Source organism: Dama dama, chromosome 12 (genome assembly GCF_033118175.1).
Source record: "Dama dama isolate Ldn47 chromosome 12, ASM3311817v1, whole genome shotgun sequence".
NCBI classification, from domain to species: Eukaryota; Metazoa; Chordata; class Mammalia; order Artiodactyla; family Cervidae; genus Dama; species Dama dama.
This window is the reverse complement of record NC_083692.1, coordinates 63611185-63634231: the sequence shown is the minus strand read 5'-3', so window position 1 is coordinate 63634231 and position 23047 is coordinate 63611185. Positions and strand designations below refer to the sequence as shown.

Sequence of the window (23047 nt, the reverse complement as noted above, 5' to 3'; positions counted from 1 at the left end):
AAAACACTTATACTTGAAAGTTACAGCAGCTTTATTCATAATTGCCCCAAACAAGAAATGACTCAGTTGTCCTTCAACTGGTGAATTATAAACAGTTTGTACATCCAAACCACACAATATTTAGCATACTCCTTTATTGCTCAGCAATAAAAGGACTGAATTCTCAATCCATGCAACATCAGAAGAAGTCAAACTCAAAAAGATTACGTACTACCACCTCTTAGTAGTCGGGACTGTGTTCATGTTGACAGCATATATGTGAACTGAGCAAAGCCCATCTTTGGGCCAAATTCCTGACTCCCATTATAAGGGGTTTTAACAGATACTATATGTAGATTCCAATAATGCCACCTTTGTCTTCAATCAAGCAAGACAGCTTTCTAAGTACCCAGAAATGCCTTGTTAAAAGACATTCATGGATTACTCATTGTCAATTTGGCCTTAAATGTGAGGCAATTACCTCAAACCACCCGGCCAGCCCAACATTTTTGACGCCATTAATAGCAGTCTTTAAATAGAGGCAGGAAAACCAGAACTCTCTAATCTCAAATCAACATTGGCAATTCAGTCACACTTAATGGACATCATCAGATGGTCAATACTGAAATCATATTGATTATATTCTTTGCAGCCAAAGATGGAGAAGCTCTATACAGTCAGCAAAACAAGACTGGGAGCTGACTGTGGCTCAATCATGAACTCCTTATTGCCAAATTCAGACTTAAATTGAAGAAAGTAGGGAAAACCACTAGAACATTTAGGTATGACCTAAATCAAATCCCTTATGATTATACAGTGGATGTGACAAACAGATTCAAGGGATTAGATCTGATGGACAGAGTACCTACAGAACTATGGTTTGTGACAAGTATAGGAGGCAGGGATCAAGACCATCCCCAAGAAAAGGAAATGCAAAAAGCAAAATGGTTGTCTGAGGAGGCCTTACAAATGGCTATGAAAAGAAGAGAAGCAAAAGGCAAAGGAGAAAAGGAAAGATACACCCATTTGAATGCAGACTTCCAAAGAATAGCAAGGAGAGATAAGAAAGCCTTCCTCAGTAATCAATGCAAAGAAATAGAGGAAAACAATAGAATGGGAAAGACTAGAGATGTCCTCAAGAAAATTAGAAATACCAAGGGAACATACCAGGCAAAGATGGGCATAATAAAAGACAGAAATGGTATGGACCTAACAGAAGCAGAGGAAGAGATGGCAAGAATACACTGAAGAACTGCACAAAAAAGATCTTCACGACCCACATAATCATTATGGTGTGATCACTCACCTAGAGCCAAACATCCTGGAATGTGAAGTCAAGTGGGCCTTAGGAAGTATCACTATGAACAAAGCTAGTGGAGGTGATGGAATTCCAGTTGAGCTCTTTTAAATCCTAAAAGATGATGCTGTGAAAGTGCTGCACTCAGTATGACAACAAATTTGGAAAACTCAGCAGTGGCCACAGGACTGGAAAAGGTCAGTTTTCATCCAATCCCAAAGAAAGGCAATGCCAAAGAATGCTCAAACTACTGCACAAATGCACTCATCTCACATGCTAGTAAAGTGATACTCAAAATTCTCCAAGCCAGGCTTCAACAGTATGTGAACCATGAACTTCCAGATGTTCAAACTGGATTTAGAAAAGACAGGGGAATCAGAGATCAAATCACCAACATCCGTTGGATTATCGAAAAAGCAAGAGAGTTCCAGAAAACATCTATTTCCACTTTATTGACTATTCCAAAGCCTTTGACTGTGCAGATTACAATAAACTGTGGAAAATTCTTAAAGAGATGGGCATACCAGACCACCTTACCTGCCTTCCGAGATATCTGTATGCAGGTCAAGAATCAAGTTAGAACAGGACATGAAACAACAGACTGGTTCCAAATCGGGAAAGGAGTACATCAAGGTTGTATATTGTCACTCTGCTTATTTAACTTATATGCAGAGTACATCATGAGAAATGCTGGGCTGGATGAAGCACAAGCTGGAATCAAGATTGCTGGGAGAAATATCAATAACCTCAGATATGCAGATGACACGACCCTTATGGCAGAGAGTGAAGAGGAACTAAAGAGTCTCCTGACAAAAGTGAAAGAGGAGAGTGAAAAAGTTGGCTTAAAACTCAGCATTCAGAAAACTAAGATCATGACATCTGGTCCCATCACTTCATGGCAAACAGATGGGGAAACAGTGGAAACAGTGGCAGACTATTTCTCTGGGCTCCAAAATCACTGCAGATGGTGACTGCAGCCATGAAATTAAAAGACGCTTACTCCTTGGAAGGAAAGTTATGACCAACCTAGATAGCATATTAAAAAGCAGAGACATTACTTTGTCAACAAAGGTCCATCTAGTCAAGGCTATGGTTTTCCAGTGGTCACGTATGGATGTGAGAATTGGACTATAAAGAAAACTGAGCACAGAAGAATTGATGCTTTTGAACGGTGGTGTTGGAGAAGACTCTTGAAGTTCCGTGGACTGCAAGGAAATCCAACCAGTCCATTCAAAAGGAAATGAGTCCTGGTGTTCATTGGAAGGACTGATGTTGAAGGTGAAACTCCACCTGATGTGAAGAGCTGACTGATTGGAAAAGACCCTGATGCTGGGAAAGATTGAGGGCAGGAGGAGAAGGGGACAGCAGAGGATGAGAGGGTTGGATGGCATCACCGACTCAATGGACATGGGTTTGGGTGGACTCCGGGAGTTGGTGATAGACAGGGAGGCCTGGCGTGGTGTGGTTCATGGGGTCGCAAAGAGTTGGACATGACTGAGCAACTGAACTGAACCGAAAGGACTTAGAAGGAGACTTAACAGTAGCTGATTTTAGGACTTACTGTAAAGATATACTAATAGTGTGGAATTAGCACTGTTGTATATCTATATTTATGAATGAAATTAAGACAGTTTAAAAATGAATCCATATATGTATGCAAAGTAAAGGCAAAAGTTGCTCAGTCGCGTCAGACTCTTTGCGACCCCATAGTCCATGGAATTCTCCAGGCCACAATACTGGAGTGTGTAGCCTTTCCCTTCCCCAGGGGATATTCCCAACCCAGGGATCAAACCCAGGTCTCCCACATTGCAGGTGGATTCTTTCCCAGCTGAGCCACAGAGAAGCCCAAGAATACTGGAGTGGGTTGTCAATTGATTTTTTAAAAAAGGAAACGAACATAGTTCAAAAAAGACAGCAATTTTCAAAAATGGTGCAGGAGTAATTAGATATCCTAACTGAAAAAATTAACTTCAACCCATACTTCACACCATACACAAAAATTAATTTGAAATCGATCACAGATTTAAATGTAATAACTAAAACTGTAAAATTTCTTGATAAAAACATAGAAGAAAACTCTTTGACATCCTCTGGGAGGTCAAAGATTTCTTGGACAGGGCACAAAGAGCACTAACCATGAAAAAAAAATGGATAAAACAGAATTAATCAAAATTAAAACTTTCTGTTTCTCAAAATAAACATGAATAACTGGTATCCAGTTTTGCTACTCACTGTGCATTTTTCAAATTTTCATACAATCAAACTGTGAAAGATAAATTTTAGAGCAGATATATATTAAAATGAATAAGGAAAACAACAGAATGGGAAAGACTAGAGATCTCTTCAAGAAAATTAGAGATACCAAGGGAACATTTCATGCAAAAATGGGCTCAATAAAGGACAGAAATGGTAGGGACCTCACAGAAGCAGAAGATATTAAGAAGAGGTGGCAAGAATACACAGAACTGTACAAAAAAGATCTTCACGACCCAGATAATCACAATGGTGTGATCACTTACCTAGAGCCAGACATCCTGGAATGTGAAGTCAAGTGGGCCTTAGAAAGCATCACTACGAACAAAGATAGTGGATGTGATGGATTTCCAGTTGAGCTATTTCAAATTTTAAAGGATGATGCTGTGAAAGTGCTGCACTCAATATGACAGCAAATTTGGAAAACTCAGCAGTGGTCACAGGACTGAAAAAGGTCAGTTTTCATTCCAATACCTAAGAAAGGCAATCCCAAAGAATGCTCAAACTACTGCACAATTGCATTCATCTCACACGCTAGTAAAGTAATGCTCAAAATTCTCCAAGCCAGGCTTCAGCAATACGTGAACCGAGAACTTCCAGATGTTCAAGCTGGTTTTAGAAAAGGCAGAAGAGACAGAGATCAAATTGCCAATATCCGCTGGATCATCAAAAAAGCAAGAGAGTTCCAGAAAAACATCTATTTCTGCTTTACTGATTATGCCAAAGCCTTTGACTGTGTAGATCACAATAAACTGTGGAAAATTCTGAAAGAGATGGGAATACCAGACCACCTGACCTGCCTCTTGAGAAACCTGTATGTAGGTCAGGAAGCAAGAGTTAGAACAGGACATGGAACAACAGACTGGTTCCAAACTGGGAAAGGAGTACGTCAAGGCTGTATATTGTCACCCTGCTTATTCAACTTATATGCAGAGTACATCATGAGAAATGCTGGGCTGGAAGAAGCACAAGCTGGAACCAAGACTGCCGGGAGAAATATCAATAACCTCAGATATGCAGATGACACCACCTTTACGGCAGAAAGTGAAGAGGGACTAAAAAGCCTCTTGATGAAAGTGAAAGAGGAGAGTGAAAAAGTTGGCTTAAAGCTTAACATTCAGAAAACTAAGATCATGGCATCTGGTCCCATCACCTCATGGGAAATAGACTGGAGAGACAGTGGAAACAGTGTCAGACTTTATTTTTGGGGGCTCCAAAATCACTGCAGATGGTGACTGCAGCCATGAAATTAAAACATGCTTACTCCTTGGACTGAACTGAACTGAACTGAACTACTTCTTGGAAGGAAAGTTATGACCAACCTAGATAGCATATTAAAAAGCAGAGACATTACTTTGCCAACAAAGGTCCGTCTAGTCAAGGCTATGGTTTTTCCAGTGGTCATGTATGGATGTGAGTTGGACTGTGAAGAAAGCTGAGCGCTGAAAAATTGATGCTTTTGAACTGTGGTGTTGGAGAAGACTCTTGAGAGTCCCTTGCACTGCAAGGAGATCCAACCAGTCCATCCTAAAGCAGATCAGTCCTGGGTGTTCATTGGAAGGACTGATGTTGAAGCTGAAACTCCAATATTTTGGCCACCTCATGCGAAGAGTTGACTCATTGGAAAAGACCCTGATGCTGGGAGGGATTGGGGTCAGGAGGAGAAGGGGACGACAGAGGATGAGATGGCTGGATGGCATCACTGACTCGATGGACATGTGTTTGAGTAAACTCTGGGAGCTGGTGATGGACAGGGAGGCCTGGCGTGCTGTGATTCATGGGGTCGCAAAGAGTCGGACACGACTGAGCGACTGAACTGAACTGATATTAAAATGAACATTGTCCCTACTTCTTAAATTGAGCTACTGCTTCTATGAAATTACATAGAAATAGGAGGCAACTATGAAGCATATTTATCATATACTAACCCAACTTGCCAACAGAGGATAGAGCACCCACCCACAGCTATCTACATAGCTAAAGTCCTGGCCCTTTTAGCATTCGAATATCCTGATCCCAAGAAGTAAGACTGACTGTTCAGGCCATTGGTAGTGTTACTGAAGCGAAAATGATCAAAAGAAATGAAAGAATCCTAGAAAAAATAATAGGGGTGGAAAACTAGGACTCTTCAGTCTTTAAAAACAAAGGCTAGATAACATTTATAAAATCATGAAGGGTTCTGACAGGGTGAACACATACTTGTTCACTATATCTTAGAGTAAATAACAGGTGCCCCTTTGAAGTGTTAAAAAACAATTTTCAGGACAAAGAAAAGGAATCAGAAATCTATTCAACTATGATAAACTCATAAAACTTGTCTAAGGAGTTTTATAAGCTGACATACAATTAGAATTAATCATTAACAAGGGAAAGGCATAAATCGAGAGACTGCAACTGTACTATATACATAAAATAGGTAACAAATAAGACTTTTGAACTCTGTGGGAGAAGGTGAGGGTGGGATGTTTCGAAAGAACAGCATGTATATTATCTAGGGTGAAACAGATCACCAGCCCAGGCTGGATGCATGAGACAAGTGCTCGGGCCTGGTGCACTGGGAAGACCCAGAGGAATCGGGTGGAGAGGGAGGTGGGAGGGGGGATCGGGATGGGGAATACGTGTAAATCTATGGCTGATTCATATCAATGTATGACAAAACCCACTGAAAAATAAATAAATAAATAAAGGGGAAAAAAAAAAAAAGAACCTAGTGTATAGCACAGGGAACTCCACTCAATACTCTGTAATGGCCTATTATGGGAAAAGAATCTAAAGAGAGTGGATATATGTGCATGTGCGTGTGCGTGTGTATGTGTGTATATATATATACATAAAACTGATGCACTTTGTGTATACCTGAAACTAACACAACATTGTAAATCAACTATACTCCAATAAAATTTTTTTTTAAAAAAGAATTTACATAAAGTTCCATCACAAGTAACTAAGGAAAGTTACAGATATTTGATTGTACATAAGGCTGAGTTTGCTCTCCTGAAGCTCAATATGCCTCCATAAGTTCAACTCTATAAAACTTTATGTAAAACATATTATATTAGAATTAGGTATTATTGTAGAAATTAAATTAGCCTGTCCTCTCAGAAGGACAATTTTAATAATTATTAAAATTTTTAATTTATATAAACTTTGACTCAGAAATTCCCACTTCGAGGAATCTGTTCCTCAGATAAACTCAAATACGTAAAAAGAAATATATACAAGTATTTTATTTGCAGGATTATAATAATAAAAGGCTAGAAACAACTTAAATGTGCCATAACAAGAGCTGAATAAATCATGGCACACAAATTCAATGCAGCCATTATAAAAAGGGAGGGGGCACAGGTTTAAATGTACTAATATAAAACCTTCTTCAAGCTATATGGTTAAATAAAAAGCAAACAGTACAAAACAGTGAATATTGTATGCTACCATTTATAAAGAAAGACGTGAAGAGAAGGAGATATATCAGTATATGCTCACATAAGAGTAGACAATTTCTGAAAGGGTTCAAAATACATTGTTAACAGCAGAAACAGGCCTCTATTTATTTTTCACTGTATAAACATTTTTACTATTTCATTTTTTTTACCATATGTATTATCTATCAAAAATCATTTTAAAGTTTTTTCAATCCACACATTTCATGTACAAAGTTATTCATAACACGAAAAAAATCTGAGTGTCTATCAATAAGGGAATAGTTTAAAGAAATGGAGGAAATCTATCATTTAACCAGATCTACTCAACTGTAAAAATATATGTATATATTCCATTGTGTCCACTATATCACTTGTAACTGTGAAAAAAACAAAGTCCACCTAAATGTTTATCAATAAAGTGTACATCCACAGTATTATATGCAGTCAGAAGGTCAAAAAATACTGTAGACTGAAAAAAGCAAGTTTAAAATAATATAATTTCATTTTTGTAAAAGCAAAAACAAACCTCTAAATATTTATACATTTCTACACATTTGAGTTTCTTAATTCAACATGTACATATATGTAGAGATATATTTATATATCTGTATAGATACACGTATCATTAAGTTTCCTAAACACAGAATAAGTGTCTAGAAAGAGAAACATCAAATTGTTAACAGTGGTTATATGGAGAAAAGAACTGAGGGAAAGGTCTCAGAATTTTCACTTTTTACTTTAAACAATGTTATAATGTTTGACATTGTTTGACAAGTATCAATAATGCAATCAAGAGGGGGAAAAAAAAACTCTAAAAAAACCATAGGAGATACATCCATTAAAATGATGCCAAAAAGTCTCAAAGCGTCTCCCTTTAAGATACTTATTAAGAACAAAGGGAAAAGGCAGTAACTATAGAGAAACCTTGCAGATACCAACTTAACCAAGTGATTAAGATAAATATCACCAGTAATAAGAAATATTGATATCAAGAATCCCTTGATATGATATACTGAGAAGGATATGGTACCATTTTTATGTTATTCTTGCCAAAAACATATACCCTCCTTCCAAACATAAGAGAATATCCAACCCAAACTGGGAACATTGTGCAAAGTAACTGCCCAATATTCTTGAGCAGTCTTGCTGAGGTCATTAAAAATAAGGAAAAATCAAGACACTGTTATAAACTGAAAGGAGACTATGGAGAAACTGAGACACTGTTACATACTGGATGAAACAAACAGGTGAGAGGTAAGGTGGGAACCTTGATAGGATCCTGGAAGAGAAGAAGGACATTAGTAGGAAAACTGGTAAAATTTGAATAAGGACTGCGTTTAGTTTGTAGAAATATGAACTTCCTAACCCTAATAACTGTACTATTTTATGTGAGATGCTAACATTAGGGGGTGTGGGGGTTAAGGATATAATGCAACTGCCTGTGCTACTTTTGTAAGTTTTCTTAAAGTCTAAAATGAGTTCAAAATAAGAAGTTTGAAAAAGAGAGATGATATTGAAGATGTCTATTTCCACCTAGTGGGAAGGCAGGAAAGATATACAGTACATTAAAGTAGGTTACAAAGTAGCATGTATAAAATCTCATTTGGTTATATACTATATATATTATGGGAAAAAATTTAGTAGGAATATATACCAAAATGTTAACAGTAGTGAGTAGTGGGATTTTAGCATATTTTCATGGAATTTGTATGTTTGCTTACCTAATAACAAAATATTTACAGCGATTCCATATTTTGGGAGCAATTTTTTAATTATAAAATTAAAAATATTTTACTGAGACCTTTTTTAAAAAAAACCAACTATACCTTCCAATATTCTAACTTCAATTTTTATATGGTACTCACAAACCAATAACTCATGTTTGCATACTTGACAATAACTGTAACTAGAAGATTTAACATTCTATGTTGTACCTGAAGTTCTTTTCTTCAAAGAGCATTTTTTAAAAAATTCTCTAAATATTTAGTACTATACACCAAAAACCTTTTTCTGTCCTATCTAATTATGGAAGGCACAGAACTAGTTTCTAATCTAGTTTTCAAGAATGTTTTTAAGAACATGAGAAACTTGAGAATCACCAAAAACCTCAGGGATCTATTCTGGTTCAATTCCTTCATTTAAAACTGAGTTACAAGGAAAAAGTAAACTGGCTTGTCCAAGACCGAATACTAACTCTCAGGGTCAGGAACAGAAGTTCTGGGTATCCTGACTCTCAGAGTTCAGTGCTCATTCTACTTAATCAAATATAAAGACATAATTCATTTAAATTTACCCATAAGACTTGATCAATTTCACTTTAATAGTAAAACAAAAAAAAAAGCTTTGCCTTCTTTTTAAAATTTCCCTCTAAATAAAGCCTCTTTAGCTAGCAAATGCCTAACATTCATGGATACCACTAAATGTTCTTAAATTTTATCTCTGTCATTACACATCTCAGTCTGAGGAACCAACATTGTAAAATGCTATCTTTATAGAATTGGCTGATTTGGACAGAATGTCTGGGTGTTGATGCCTTCAACACCTTCTCCACTGACTTTACCACTAGCTCTCTATCCTTCTACCTCACCTCTTCCTTAAAGTCCATTTAGTTCTAAACTCACCTCCATGAATACTTCACTAACCAACCTAAGGAAATTTCTCTCTCCCATAAGTCCGAAACAGCACTAACTAAGGAGGTACACATTCAGAACCTACATCTTTGCTAGATAACATTAGTTACCTTTAAATGCGGACATCAGGCCCCTTCAACCAGACTGTTAGCTCCCTGAGGGAAGGTACTTTACTTCCAAATCCTTGTATCCCCACAAGCCTATCTCAAGTACTTAACACAAGTTCTCAGTCATTGCTGAAAGCCATGGACTTCTTGCTAGAGAGAACAAAGCAAATAACATTAAACCTTCCAAAACTGTTTACAAAATTCTTACAGAAGATAAAGTACAATTATACTGTTTCACAAAAATCCTCTTCTAGATGACTGCCACAACTATGAAAACCTTTTTTCAGCTAAGGTTTCTTTCTTTTTTATCCTCGATAAGAAAAACTATTCAGGATGTACTTTACTGAGTGACATGTTCAGGAATTACTGGTGACTGGAGTAGGTTTGATTTTGTTCTTTGGTTGGTTGCTTTTAGTATTTTCTCCAATTTGAGACATGATAAAGAATTTTAAATTTTCATATTCAGGGGAAAAAACTTTTTTTTTCCTCAATATTTAGATAAGGGAAGACTTTCCTAATTGACTGTTCTGTAAAAACAAGTTCTCACACACTTAAATTCTCAAACATTCCAAATATTTTCCTTGTCCTCATGGAGATTAAAGATATTCTTTCAACTGTGACCCGGGACTGGGATGCCTGCTTGGGAACATCAGCCTCAAAACGGAACTTACTTTAAGTATACTAGGTCCCTTTTGTTCAAATCACAACTTACACTTCCTGAGATAACTGATGGACATCAACAGTCTTCAGAGGGCCTGTAATTCTGTTTCTAATTCCCCTGATTTAAAGGCATAACAAAATCTGGAGCCTGCAGAATTGCTCATAACAAGTACTGGATTTGTAACTGGAACACCTCTAGGAACCAAGAAAATTTTTGGTTACACTAAAATTTTTTGTAATACTATCTGACAGATTTATGAAGTTTAAAAACAAGCAAACAACAAAAACCCTAGTTCACCCACTTATCCCATAGGGAAATTGTTTATACCTGATAATCAGCTCCCTAAGCCTGTCTAAAGACTTCCTCTCAGCCAGCTTCCATTCTTACAGCCCAAATTAAACCGAAATCTACCTTCCTGTAACTTTTAAGTTATGCTGCCTGAAATAATCCTGTTACAAGTTACTCTGCTCTTTCACCCAACAACCTATCAAATAAACGAAGATAAATATTAACTCCCATTAGTCTGTTTATTCCAGGGCTAAAAACAGGAAAGTAGAAACTAAAGAAAATTTCTTCATTCCTAGAAATGAAATTTAGCCATCCATAAAGACATGGCATCCAGACCACATTCCATGTTGATTACTCTTTCACAGAACATTTAAAATATACTTCTGTATTTCCCTTATCCTGGACACTAAGCTGCTTAAAGAGATTTTTTTTTTTTTGCTTGCTTTCTTTCTTTTGGCAGTCATATCATGTTATGATGTAGTGAGTTTGCAAAAAACTAAAACCCTCAAACCAGTCACATACAAGAGATTTAGTCCTACACACAAATACCCAGTCCTAGACAAAAGGCTTTATTTTCATGGCAATTAAATCTCACCTGGTTAGTTGTAATGCAAAATCTAGCCTAAGGAGATGTGTGTGTGTCCTATAATATTATTATATCCTTATATTGTTTGTACATATGGTATGTCTACCATGTCTTCAAGGTATTGATAAAATTGTTGTTGTTGTTGTTTAGTTGCTAAGTCATGTTCAATTCTTTTGCGAACCCATGGACTGTAGCCCACCAGGTTCCTCTGTCCATGGGATTTCCCAGACAAGAATACTGGAGTGGGTTGCCATTTCCTTTTCCAGAGCATCTTCCTGATACAGGGATCAAACCCAGGTCTCCTGCACTGGCAGGAGGATCCTTTACCACTGAGCCATCAGCCGGAATCAAATGGACAGTAAGTGTGACAACTAAGGCCCCTCTCTCTTCTTCCCTGTTGAAATAATATACGCATGCTGTCAGCATTCAGTCTTTGAAAGCATCCCATCCCTCCTAGGCCATTCTCTTCCCTTTTTCTCTGACCGCAGGTTCATACTCCAATTTTCAAAGCTCTCCTTAAAGTCTCTTGAAGAATGAAATCTGGTTTCCTACACTATGGGGTACATATCTCATATTCTCTTTCTACTGTGTTGAATTAGTATTTCCAAATAAACTAAAATTCTTTCTCAGAGTATGTGTATATAAAAACATATGTGGAAAAAAAAATACGTGGATAAATTAACATATTTTTCCTCCTGTGGCTAAAGTCATTTCTAGCTTATCCAACTATACCAAAAGTTCAAAGGAGTTGTAAAAGGTAGTCCATAAAGACACATTAAGTGGCTATAGCCCTACTCCTCCAAACAAGTCAAAGAGACTTCATTCCAAAGGACAGCATTAAGTAAACTATTTGAAGGAGAATTATATTTAAGTGATGAACAGCAGACTCCATTCTGGACAGGGCCTATGTCATTCCTGAATAGCAAGGAGGCACTTAAGAGCAGCACAATAACTCTTCTGAGGTCTTTCAGTAGCACTTATTCAGGGCACTGTATTTCCATAAGCACTGAGCTTACTACAGAGTGTAACAACATTTAAAAAAAATAAAAGGACTGTACCAAATGCTTTTAAATAACAAACTCACCAAATAACTATTGGTTCTTCAATAGGAGGTATGTTAACCACATTATCTTGGAAGAACACGTAAGAGTTCATAGGAATCATTTGGGACTAAAGAGGCTTTAATAGTCTGTTTTAAGCCATCTGAGTTAAAAGCTTAGAGAAAATTGTTTCACAGAGCCCAACATATGATTAATGCCTTCAAAGAAATCTAAGGTAACCCTCAAAGCCAGCACACATAAAGCAAGGATGGGCAGATACACTGGTTCATCCTGTGTCACTGATTTATACACACATCTAGCCAGACAGACTCTCTACGCACTGCTGAGAATAAAAACCTCTTTATTTGCAGGACAATGTCTGTTATTAAACATAAGAAGTCACTCTCAAGCGCCAGCTCATCTATAGTAAGTTACTAGAAGGACTGAAGCTGTCACTCTTGACTTGTAGTTTTAGAACTTCATTTATGACTCTACAGAATTTGGTACTGAAAATCAGAATTCTCCCTAGCTGTCTACAACATAAACTAGGAGATGCTTATGGAAAAAAAGCAACAGGCACTAGGCCCTGCTGTGATCTGGTGGGAAAGCGCTTCAGTCTGGACTCAATAGACTTTGGTTTTCATCTTCGTCTTCTTACTCTAAGTGTGTTCTTACTACAGAAAGCTGTGCTCTGGCCTAAAACAATACAGATACAAATGTCTAAGGAAAAATGCCTCCACACTGAAAATGGTATATAACTTCTCACTCCTTCCTCTCTCAACATTTTAGAGTCAACTATCAACAAAAGACTATGTTATCTTTTAAAGATCCCCTACACACATGAGAGTGTAGGTAACTTTTCTGTGATTTTTCATAATGATTACTGCACAAACATAGCAATAATAAACTTGGGGAAAAAACCAAACAAACCCAAATCTCCCCATTTGGGCACAAAATAACTTCAGCAGCAATAGAAATGTCCTTTATTCTAATGTGGTGGTAGTTACATAGGTATATACATTTGTCAAAACTAATCAATCAAATGCTTCAAATGGAGAATTCCCTGGCAGTCCAGTGGTTAGGACTTCATGCTTTCACTGTCAATGGCCTGGGTTCAATCTCTGTTTGGGGAACTAAGGCCATAAAAACACCTAAAATGGATGCATTTTATGTACATAAATCATACCTCCATAATGTTGATAGTTTTTAAATCCTTCGTCAATTTTAAACTTTTAAGCCTCATTATCTCTTAACCCCTTCAACTCCTATTACCTTTGCTTCCACTTATGTTTCCTCATTCTTTCACTCATTCATTCATTAAAATTCACACACTCAATAAAAAATTTGAAGCACTGTGCTAGGTATCAGAGATACAGACGTGAACAAGAAACATTTCATGTTCTCAAGGAGTTTACTGTCTAGAAGGACAGACGGAGAGTAAACAGGCAATGCCGAGTACAGCCTGAGACATGCTACATACGAGGAGTATATAAAGGAATGCACAGTGGTACATCTAACCTGGCTCTCCCACCACAAAAAACCTGATGTGCCTCCAAATGTTTCTCAAACTCCCAAATTCCCCTTTGTGACCGTAATCTTCAGTCCCTCCACTTATGCCAATTCCATAACCTTTAATACCTCAAATCCTACCAATTCCCTCAGAACTCCTGTTTTGGCTTTCCTTACCTCCCATTCATCCTAGGCTCCAAGGTTAGCCACTATCCTAATGTGTCCCTCATTCACCTCTCATTCTCCATCCACAATCTCCCTCCCCCAACCACTACAATCTTGCTAAAACAAATCACTTATGTGGATTCTCTTTTATTCATTGCTGCTGCTGCTAAATCACTTCAGTCGTGTCTGACTCTGTGGGACCCCACAGACGGCAGCCCACCGGGCTCCCCCGTCTCTGTGATTCTCTAGGCAAGAACACTGGAGTGGGGTGCCATTGCCTTCTCCAATGCATCAAAGTGAAAAGTGAAGTGAAGTCGCTCAGTTGTGTCTGACTTTTCGTGACCCCATGGGCTGCAGCTTACCAGGCTCCTCCGTCCATGGGGTTTTCCAGGCAAGAGTACTGGAGTGGGTTGCCACTGCCTTCTCCAATGCATGAAAGTGAAAAGTGAAAGTGAAGTCGCTTTATTCGTTAGGAGTATATAAATGTCCGCTGTATCAAGCATATACCAGAACAGATCAGTGAACAAGTCAGACACAATCCTTTCCTTTATGGAACTTACTCCTGGTACGAGAAACAGACGTTTTTTGCGTTTTTTTCAGAAACAGACATTTAAACAAATAAAGACAATACAGTAATTACAGATCATAAATACATTGAAGGAAATAGAGTGCTTTGACAGAGAATGGTAAGATGAACACAACTTTAGACAAGTATCAAGAAAAGGCAGAGGAAAAACACTACAAAGAACAGCATGCAAAGCACAGCCCTTGAAGTAAGACAGAGATTGGACTTATTTTAGAAACTAGGATGGCTAAAAGTGGATGAAGAAAGTAACAGAAATGAGGGGAGATGGAGGGACTGGATCAGGCAGGATCCTGAAGAACCTGTAATGAGTTTAGATTTTACTCCAAGTAGACAGGAAACCACTGAAGGATTTAGGCAGGAGATTGACATGATCTGATTTAGTCTTTAAAAGATTACTCTGATTGCTCTGTGGAGAATGGACTGGAAGAGGGCAAAAACAGAAGCTAAGAGACCAGCTAAGAGACCACAGCAGTTGCCTAGGCAACAGATGGTGGCTAGGACTAGAGAGGTGGAGTGGAGAAAGAATGGTCTGTGTTCATGAGCTATCCGGGAAGCGTCACCTACTGAGACAGGGATAACAAAACTTCGTCTGCCTCCCTTCTTTGCCCTCCCCCAAACTCGGTCTTTCCTCACAGTATATGACAAAGGCATGCTCATGAATGCTAAAGTCAAAAACTGGGGATCCAGATGTCATGTTTCTTCCCTTTTCTCTCTTGCCTAATCCATAAACAAATCTTTCTACTTCTACCATACTTCCAAAATCTCTCTCCAATCCATCCACTTCTCTTCTCCAGTGACACTGCTCTAGCACAAGCCACCATCAGCTATGGCTTGGTTACCGGAGTTGCATCCTAATTGCTCCTCCATCTGAAACACTTTTCAGACATCCAAGTGGATATATCAGGAAGGCAGCTGGATCTGTGATTGTGGCGCTCAGAAGTGAGATGACCCAGAGATATAAATTTGGGAACTGAATGAATACAGATGGTATTTAAAGCCACAGAACTGGATGAAATCACATGGACAGAGGATGAACACAGGGAAAAGAACAGAGTTTAGTACTGTATCAGGAGGCATCTTTTGAGATGGACTTAATAAAGAAAATCCAGTTAATGAAGATAGAAGGCAGAAGTTCTGTCAGACCACTCCACATACTATAAATTCCCAACCGCTGTCAGTCTTCACCTTCCTAGACCCAGTAAACCACCTTCTCCCAGAAACTACCCCCTAAAGCACTGCACTACTCTCCTCTCCTGCCTGCTTGGCTGCTGCCTTTCTAGGTCCTTCACCACTTCCTACCCCTGAAATTTAATCATTCCTGTCTCCTTCCTCTTCTCCTTCACTTCCTACCTCTCTCTCCAACTGTCTCTCTCTGTGTATGTACACACACACACACACACACACTCCTCCTCAAAGATCTTATCCATCCCTACAACCTCAACTTACAACTCTACACTGAGAACTTCCAAATTTTTCTGGCTAAGCCTTAACTTTAAGTGTGGCCTACAGACCAGGACTTCATTCAAACGGCATGCTTGGGAAAATGGAAATTCTCAGACCCCACCCCAGACCAACAGAATCAAGTCTCCTAATGATTCTTAAGCAATGGCTAATCAAATAAATGTCCAATAATTCATACCCATTATTTCCAATACTCTAACATTCTAACAGCTGTGAAAAGAAGTGAAAAGGAAAGGAGAAAAGGAAAGATACACCCATTTGAACGCAGAGTTCCAAAGAATAGCAAAGAGAGATAAGAAAGCCTTCCTCAGTGATCAGTGCAAAGAAGCAGAGGAAAAGAATAGAATGGGAAAGACTAGAAATCTCTTCAAGAAAATTAGAGATACCAAGGGAACATTTCATGAAAAGATGGGCTCAGTAAAGGACAGAAATGGTACGGACCTAAGAGAAGCAGAAGATATTAAGAAGAGGGGGCAAGAATACACAGAAGAACTGTACAAAAAAGATCTTCATGACCCAGATAATCACGATGGTGTGATCACTTACCTAGAGCCAGACATCCTGGAATGTGAAGTCAAGTGGGCCTTAGGAAGCATCATTTTGAACAAAGCTAGTGGAGGTGATGGAATTCCAGTTGAGCGCTTTCAAATCCTAAAAGATGATGCCTCAGCAGAAGCCACAGGACTGGAAAAGGTCAGTTTTCATCCCAATCCCAAAGAAAGGCAATGCCAAAGAATGCTCAAACTACTGCACAATTGCACTCATCTCATACGCTAGCAAAGTAACGATCAAAATTCTCCAAGCCAGGCTTCAGCAATATGTGAGCCGTGAACTTCCAGATGTTCAAGCTGGTTTTAGAAAAGGCAGACCAGAGATCAAATTGCCAACATCTGCTGGATCATTGAAAAAGCAAGAGAGTTCCAGAAAAACATCCATTTCTACTTTATTGAGTATACCAAAGCCTTTGACTGTGTGAATCACAATAAACTGTGGAAAATTCTGAAAGAGATGGGAATACCAGACCACCTGACCTGCCTCTTGAGAAATCTGTATGCAGGCCAGGAAGCAACAGTTAGAACTGGACATGGAACAACAGACTGGTTCCAAATCGGGAAAGGAGTACGTCAGGGCTGTATATTGTCACCCTGCTTATTTAACTTATATGCAGAGTACATCATGAGAAATGCTGGGCTGGACGAAGCACAGCTGGAATCAAGATTTCTGGGAGAAATATCAATAGCCTCAGATATGCAGATGACACCACCCTTACAGCAGAGAGTGAAAGGAACTCAAGAGCCTCTTGATGAAAGTGAAAGAGGAGAGTGAAAAAGTTGGCTTAAAGCTCAACATTCAGAAAACTAACATCATGGCATCCAGTCCCATCACTTCATGGGAAATAGATGGGGAAATAGTGGCTGACTTTGTTCTTCTGGGCTCCAAAATCACTGCAGATGGTGATTGCAGCCATGAAATTAAAAGACGCTTACTCCTTGGAAGGAAAGTTATGACCAACCTAGACAGCATATTAAAAAGCAGAGACATTACTTTGCCAACAAAGGTCCATCTAGTCAAGGCTATGGTTTTTCCAGTGGTCATGTATGGATGTGAGAATTGGATTGTAAAGAAAGCTGAGCACTGAAGAATTGATGCTTTGGAACTGCGGTGGTGGAGAAGACTCTTGAGAGTCCCTTGCATTGCAAGGAGATCCAACCAGTCCATTCTACAAGAGATCAGTCCTGGGTGTCCACTGGAAGGACTGATGAAGCTGAAACTCCAAAAGTTTGGCCACCTGATGTGAAGAACTGACTGATTGGAAAAGACCCTGATGCTGGGAAAGATTGAGGGCAGGAGGAGAAGGGGATGACAGAGGATGAGAGGGTTGGATGGCATCACTGACTCAATGGACATGAGTTGGCATAACCTCCGGGAGTTGGTGATGGACAGGGAGGCCCGGTGTGCTGCAGTCCATGGGGTTGCAAAGAGTCGGACATGACTGAGCGATTGAACTGAACATTCTGATTGCATGTTATGTGACATCAGAAATTTGAGAAACTTCATGCCTGTTGATAGCAATATGACAAAAAACAAGCTTTCTAAGAAGGAAGTTTGATATAAGAAAAATAGAAATAATAATACCCAGGGACAAGACTCTAATGGAATTGGTACGATTTCTTAAACCTTTGTAACTGTGCCATATTTACTATTTTTGTTTTCCCCTGCCTCCCAATGGCAATTTAAATTCAAATTATTCAAATGTTAAAGAATCTCTGTGCCTCTTTTGCTTAATTAAAAAGAATAAGTAAACTGGAAAGCTTGTATCTCACTCCACAGTCAGGATAAAATTGAAAATGGTATTTTTTTTTTTTTATTTGTTTTTATTTCTTTCTTTGATTGTGTTGGGTCTTAGTTGCAGCATGTGGGATCTACTTCCCTGACCAGGGATCGAACCCCAGGCCCCCTGCATGGGGAACATGGAGCCTTAGCCATTGGACCACCAGGGAAGTCCGAAAATGGTATTTTAAAAAAGAACAGGAAAGTAGGAAGATGTCTGGAGTTCTAAAGTAGGTAGAGAGATCCAAGCTAAAAAAGTAATATGGAGGCTTACCACTCACAGGTCTTCATTCACCCTCTCTTGTACTAAAATTTGAGCACTTACCAGTGTCTCTAGAGTGTGAGTAACCTGAGGCTACTACATTTCTCTTGTCATTTACCTACTATCTTGCAAAACTCAAAGTCTTGCCCAAAGAAATCTAATGTATCTTGAAGAGTTTGCAACATAATTCCAGCTCGACTCCTGTACCATTATCTACTGTTCTAAGTAAATCCAGTCCAGACTGATGAGGTTTTATTGCATCACCTGCAAGGAATTAACGTATCAAAGTTTTAAATAAATGCTTGTCATCTTTAGCAACACAAAACTACAGTTAACACTTCTGACTACAGCAGTTTCTCCACTCCTTCGAAGATGTAAAATGCACAGGTTTACATTATGACCAGATGTTTCAGCTGCTTCTAAAGTTTCCCTATCTTCCTACTTCTTATCATCCCAAACATATGCTTCCTCCTTTAAGAGGGTGAAATGAGGTTGAACTGTGACTTGGGTTAGAGAATGGTTGCAAGCACTGCCCTAGCTGATGGCCAAACCCTTATTCCAACTTCTTCCCCATCTGACTTTTATCTTCCAGCCCGTCTCTTCAGTCCCTGAGGTGGACTCTCATTTCTGGAGCTCACTCTGTTCTCTCATAAAACAAAACTCAAGTGTCTGCAGGGGTAAAATACTTTAAAAAGTGCTTTTATTAAAACTGCAAACCAAAGAAACATCAGAAAGAAGTGCACATCCCACACTTTTCTACATGCACTAATAAAAGACCAATCAATAAAACTCAACATCAAGCAGTGACCAGTATTTGAGTATTTTCTATGTTATCTCCCCACTAGGTGCCTGGGGATATCCAGAACATTCCCAAGTGTTGCCCCCTACCTCTTATCCTCCTCAGTCAGCTTTCTGCCTGCAGTCAGACTACTGACTCACATTTACTATCTCTGCCTTCTCATTTACCCCACCCCTCAAATATAAGGGAAAAGCGTAGATGCCGATATTAATTAATGGTATCGCTCTGACCTGAAATGTCTGAACATCCCTTTTTCACCTTTAAAAAACAACGGTAGAAGACGGGTTTCTCCACTGAGGACTGGGCCTGGGTTCTAAAGATACTACAGCGATGTGCTACCCACCGTATCTTGACATGAGTTGACAGTGGCAGCATTCCCTGCCACTATCAGACCCCACCCAGGCAGCTATGCAATACAACACTAGGTGCTGCGTCCTGGACTCCTATCGTCAGGAGGGGTTAACACTGAGTCTATCGGAAAATGGCTCGTCCTCCAAAACCCCCGTACCAGATCATCTAATAACATTACTATTTCTTTCCACATCAGGATAGAGACATGCTTGAACTTGTCAAGGCTAATAAATTACAAAGTCATTATATTCCAGAGAACTGGCCGGCAGGAATGTGAGTGATGACTAACTTTTTATTCTGTGGCTTCCATCCAGATCAATCCATACGACTCCCCATTCCTGTAGCTACCATAAAGGGTGAAGCCCCACATCCTCGTGAGCGCGGTAGGAAGGGACTGGGGTGGGGGGAGGTTACAAAAGGAACTGGCCTTCAGGGACTTACAGACGCCAGTTGCTGAGGGGTCTGCGGCAACTCCGTGCTGACTTCCATCCTCTCTGTGTCCCCAGCCTCCTCGTCCGCCATCTTGAGGGAAACTGACGCCCGCAGTTCCAGACCCCCCGCCAAAGGCGAGTGGAAACCTGTGGCCGGTCCCAGAGACAAGGGGCGACACTTTTACGACGGCCCCTGAAGTTGGGTTTGACGCAGAATCGAAGAGCGACTTCCGGTCCGCTTCCCGGAAGCAGGCGTCACGGCCGGTGTGACTGGAGGCTTCCCCTGTTTTCTTAGTCACTGGGCTGAGTGAATTAGTGTCCTGGTGGTTTCGATGTTGGGAACTGTTGGATCTACGAGGTAAAAAGCAAATTCAACGTCCATTATAAAAGAAAGAAAAAAAAAAAAAAACTGTAGAAGCTAAGTGACAACCTGCCATGGTTCTCTTTCTGGTCGGGTTGTTGTGGGTGTGTTTTGCTTCCAGAAGTACCTGCACTGGTTCTCCAGAGCCTACAAAAAATGGAAAAAAAAAAAAAAAACAAAACTCAAAGGTTAAGCTCTGTTTAGGAATGTAACCTGTGGCCACTTCCACATGCACGCAAGAAAGCTTGTACCCCAGCAGTTCTTGGGAGAGGTGGAAGAAATAACGAAAAATTGGAAACGTAGTCATTCATCGGTAGAGGAAAGACGAAATAAATCGTGGTATGTCCGCATTATGGAACATCACGTAGCTCTTAAAAACTACAGAGTATCTCTATGTAATACGGTAAAGATAAAGGGGAGGGGAAAGCAATCAAGTTGCCGCAAACCCTGTTTTGGCGCTTAGATACATTTTATATAGTTACTTTTTAAATGCGAAAGAAACAATGTTGAAAGGGAAGAGAGCAAACTATTAACGATTCTGAGAAACAGGAGAGTCTTCTGTAGTGTACTAAATTGTTGACAAATAAGTAACTTTAAAATGTATTTTTTAACAAAAGGAAAAAATAAAGCTAACGCTCTGGAAAGAATAAACAGTAGTTAACTATTTGGGAAAAGATTAAATTAGATCTTTATCTCAAATAGTATATAAAAATAAAGAATTGAGGTGTTAACTGCTTTAAGAAAGTAAGACGTAAATACATTTTATAGTATTGGGATGGAGAAGGTTTTTTAAAGCATGGCAGAAAAGGCAGAAAATATACAATATAGAAAATATTAAAAGGCAGAAAATAGAGACAAATAGTATAAAAAGACTGGGTGCATGAATGCATGCTAAGTGGCTTCAGTCGTGTCTGACTCTTTGCGACCCCATGGACAGCAGCCCACCAGGCTCCTCTGTCCATGGGATTTCCCAGGCAAGAATGCCATTTCCTTCTCCAAAAAGAGTGAGTAGGTAATTCCGAAAAAGATAGGCAATTTCATCAAAATTAAAAATTTACACATAAAAATAAATTAAGCAAATTTTAAAAGTGGAAAAAAAACCTGGGTAGAAATTCCTACACACTCAGACCAAAGGATACAATCCCAAGAAGGCTTCCAATTTTGAAAATGGACAACATACATAAGTACTCACCAATTTTTATAAATATATGAAAAAAAACCTAACTAGTAAGTAAATAAATGCAAATTAAGGAAAAATGGAATTCACTTACTGTCTATAAATTTGGTAACTTTTTTTTTTTTTCTTAAAGATAGTCACCATTGTTGATAAGTGGAAGGGTACTTGTATACTGTTATGTAAAATGCAAGTGTAAATTGGTAAACCTGCAGGAAAACAATGTGGCAATATTCAGGATTCTTTTTTTTTAAAATGTGTACTCCTTGGCTTGGTAGTTGCATTTCTAAGACTATATCCTGGAGAAATAATTCAGGATCAAGTGAAGTTTTAGCTACATCATTATTGGCAATGGAGAAAAATTACAAATAACTTAGATGCCCTCAATAAAGGACACTGGCTAAACTACAGTCACACATACAATGTAATACACTGCAGCCTTTAAAAGTACGGTAGAACATTGGTTCTTAAAGTGTGGTCCACAGACCCCATGAGGGTTCCTAAGATTGGAAAAGTTCGTGAGGTAAAAACTTTTTGTGGTAATGGTGAAGAAGTTATGTGCCTTTTTTAAAGAAAAAACATGTTGGTGTTTGTAATTACTGTTGCAGAAGCAATGGTGGGTGAAACTTGGCTGCAGCACAAAATAAAGGCAGTGACACCAACAGCAACTAGTCCCTGAAGTCACTAGTCATTTCTTCACCACCTTTCTTTCTCTTGCTTAAAAAGAATGGGGGTGGGGAGGGTGAGGAGCCTGTTTCCCTTAACAGTGTTCTTGATGCAACAGTAAAAATTATTAATTTTATTAAATCTCAATCTGTGAGTCTTCTAATAGTCTGTATAATGAACAGGGAAGTATACATAAAGCTTTTCTGCTATATCCAAAGTGTTACAGTTGACTTGAAGAGAAGCACTTCTGTGATGGAGTTGCTAGCTGAACCAGCCACCTTTATCATGGAACACTATATTTAAAACCACTGACAGGTAATCTATGGTTATTCAGACTTAGGTATTTGGCAGGCACTTTCTCAGATATGAACGAATACGCCTTTCTCTTCAAGGAAGATATTTTTTGTCTATAATAAAATTCTAGCTTTCAAGTGAATGTTTTGTGGAGAACTTGTGTCTGCCACTGTGAATTTGACAAAGTCTTAGTGAATTTGGTGGGATATTAAAACATAATATTGTGTAGTATTGTATAATGAAAAGTATTGACATTTGGAAGATCCATATAAGTCAATGAACCAGTATTTTCTAAATGACAAATACAGGATGTTATGAAATCCAGCATGGGTAAAAAAGATCTGTTCAAATTGCTAAATAGACCAGTAGAATTCAATGTTATGGAGTACAAAAA

At 38.8% G+C, this 23047-nt stretch overlaps 1 protein-coding gene across 1 annotated transcript in view; it reads right to left on the bottom strand.

Moving 5' to 3' along the window:
* The window catches only part of UBR1 (ubiquitin protein ligase E3 component n-recognin 1), a 138521-nt gene extending 118133 nt beyond the window's left edge, over positions 1–20388 (bottom strand). The window contains exon 1 of the mRNA XM_061157446.1: positions 20169–20388. Coding sequence (XP_061013429.1) covers positions 20169–20249 — 81 coding nt within the window. The 5' untranslated portion in view covers positions 20250–20388. The remainder of the gene's footprint in view (positions 1–20168) is intronic.
* Positions 20389–23047: the final 2659 nt, after the last annotated feature.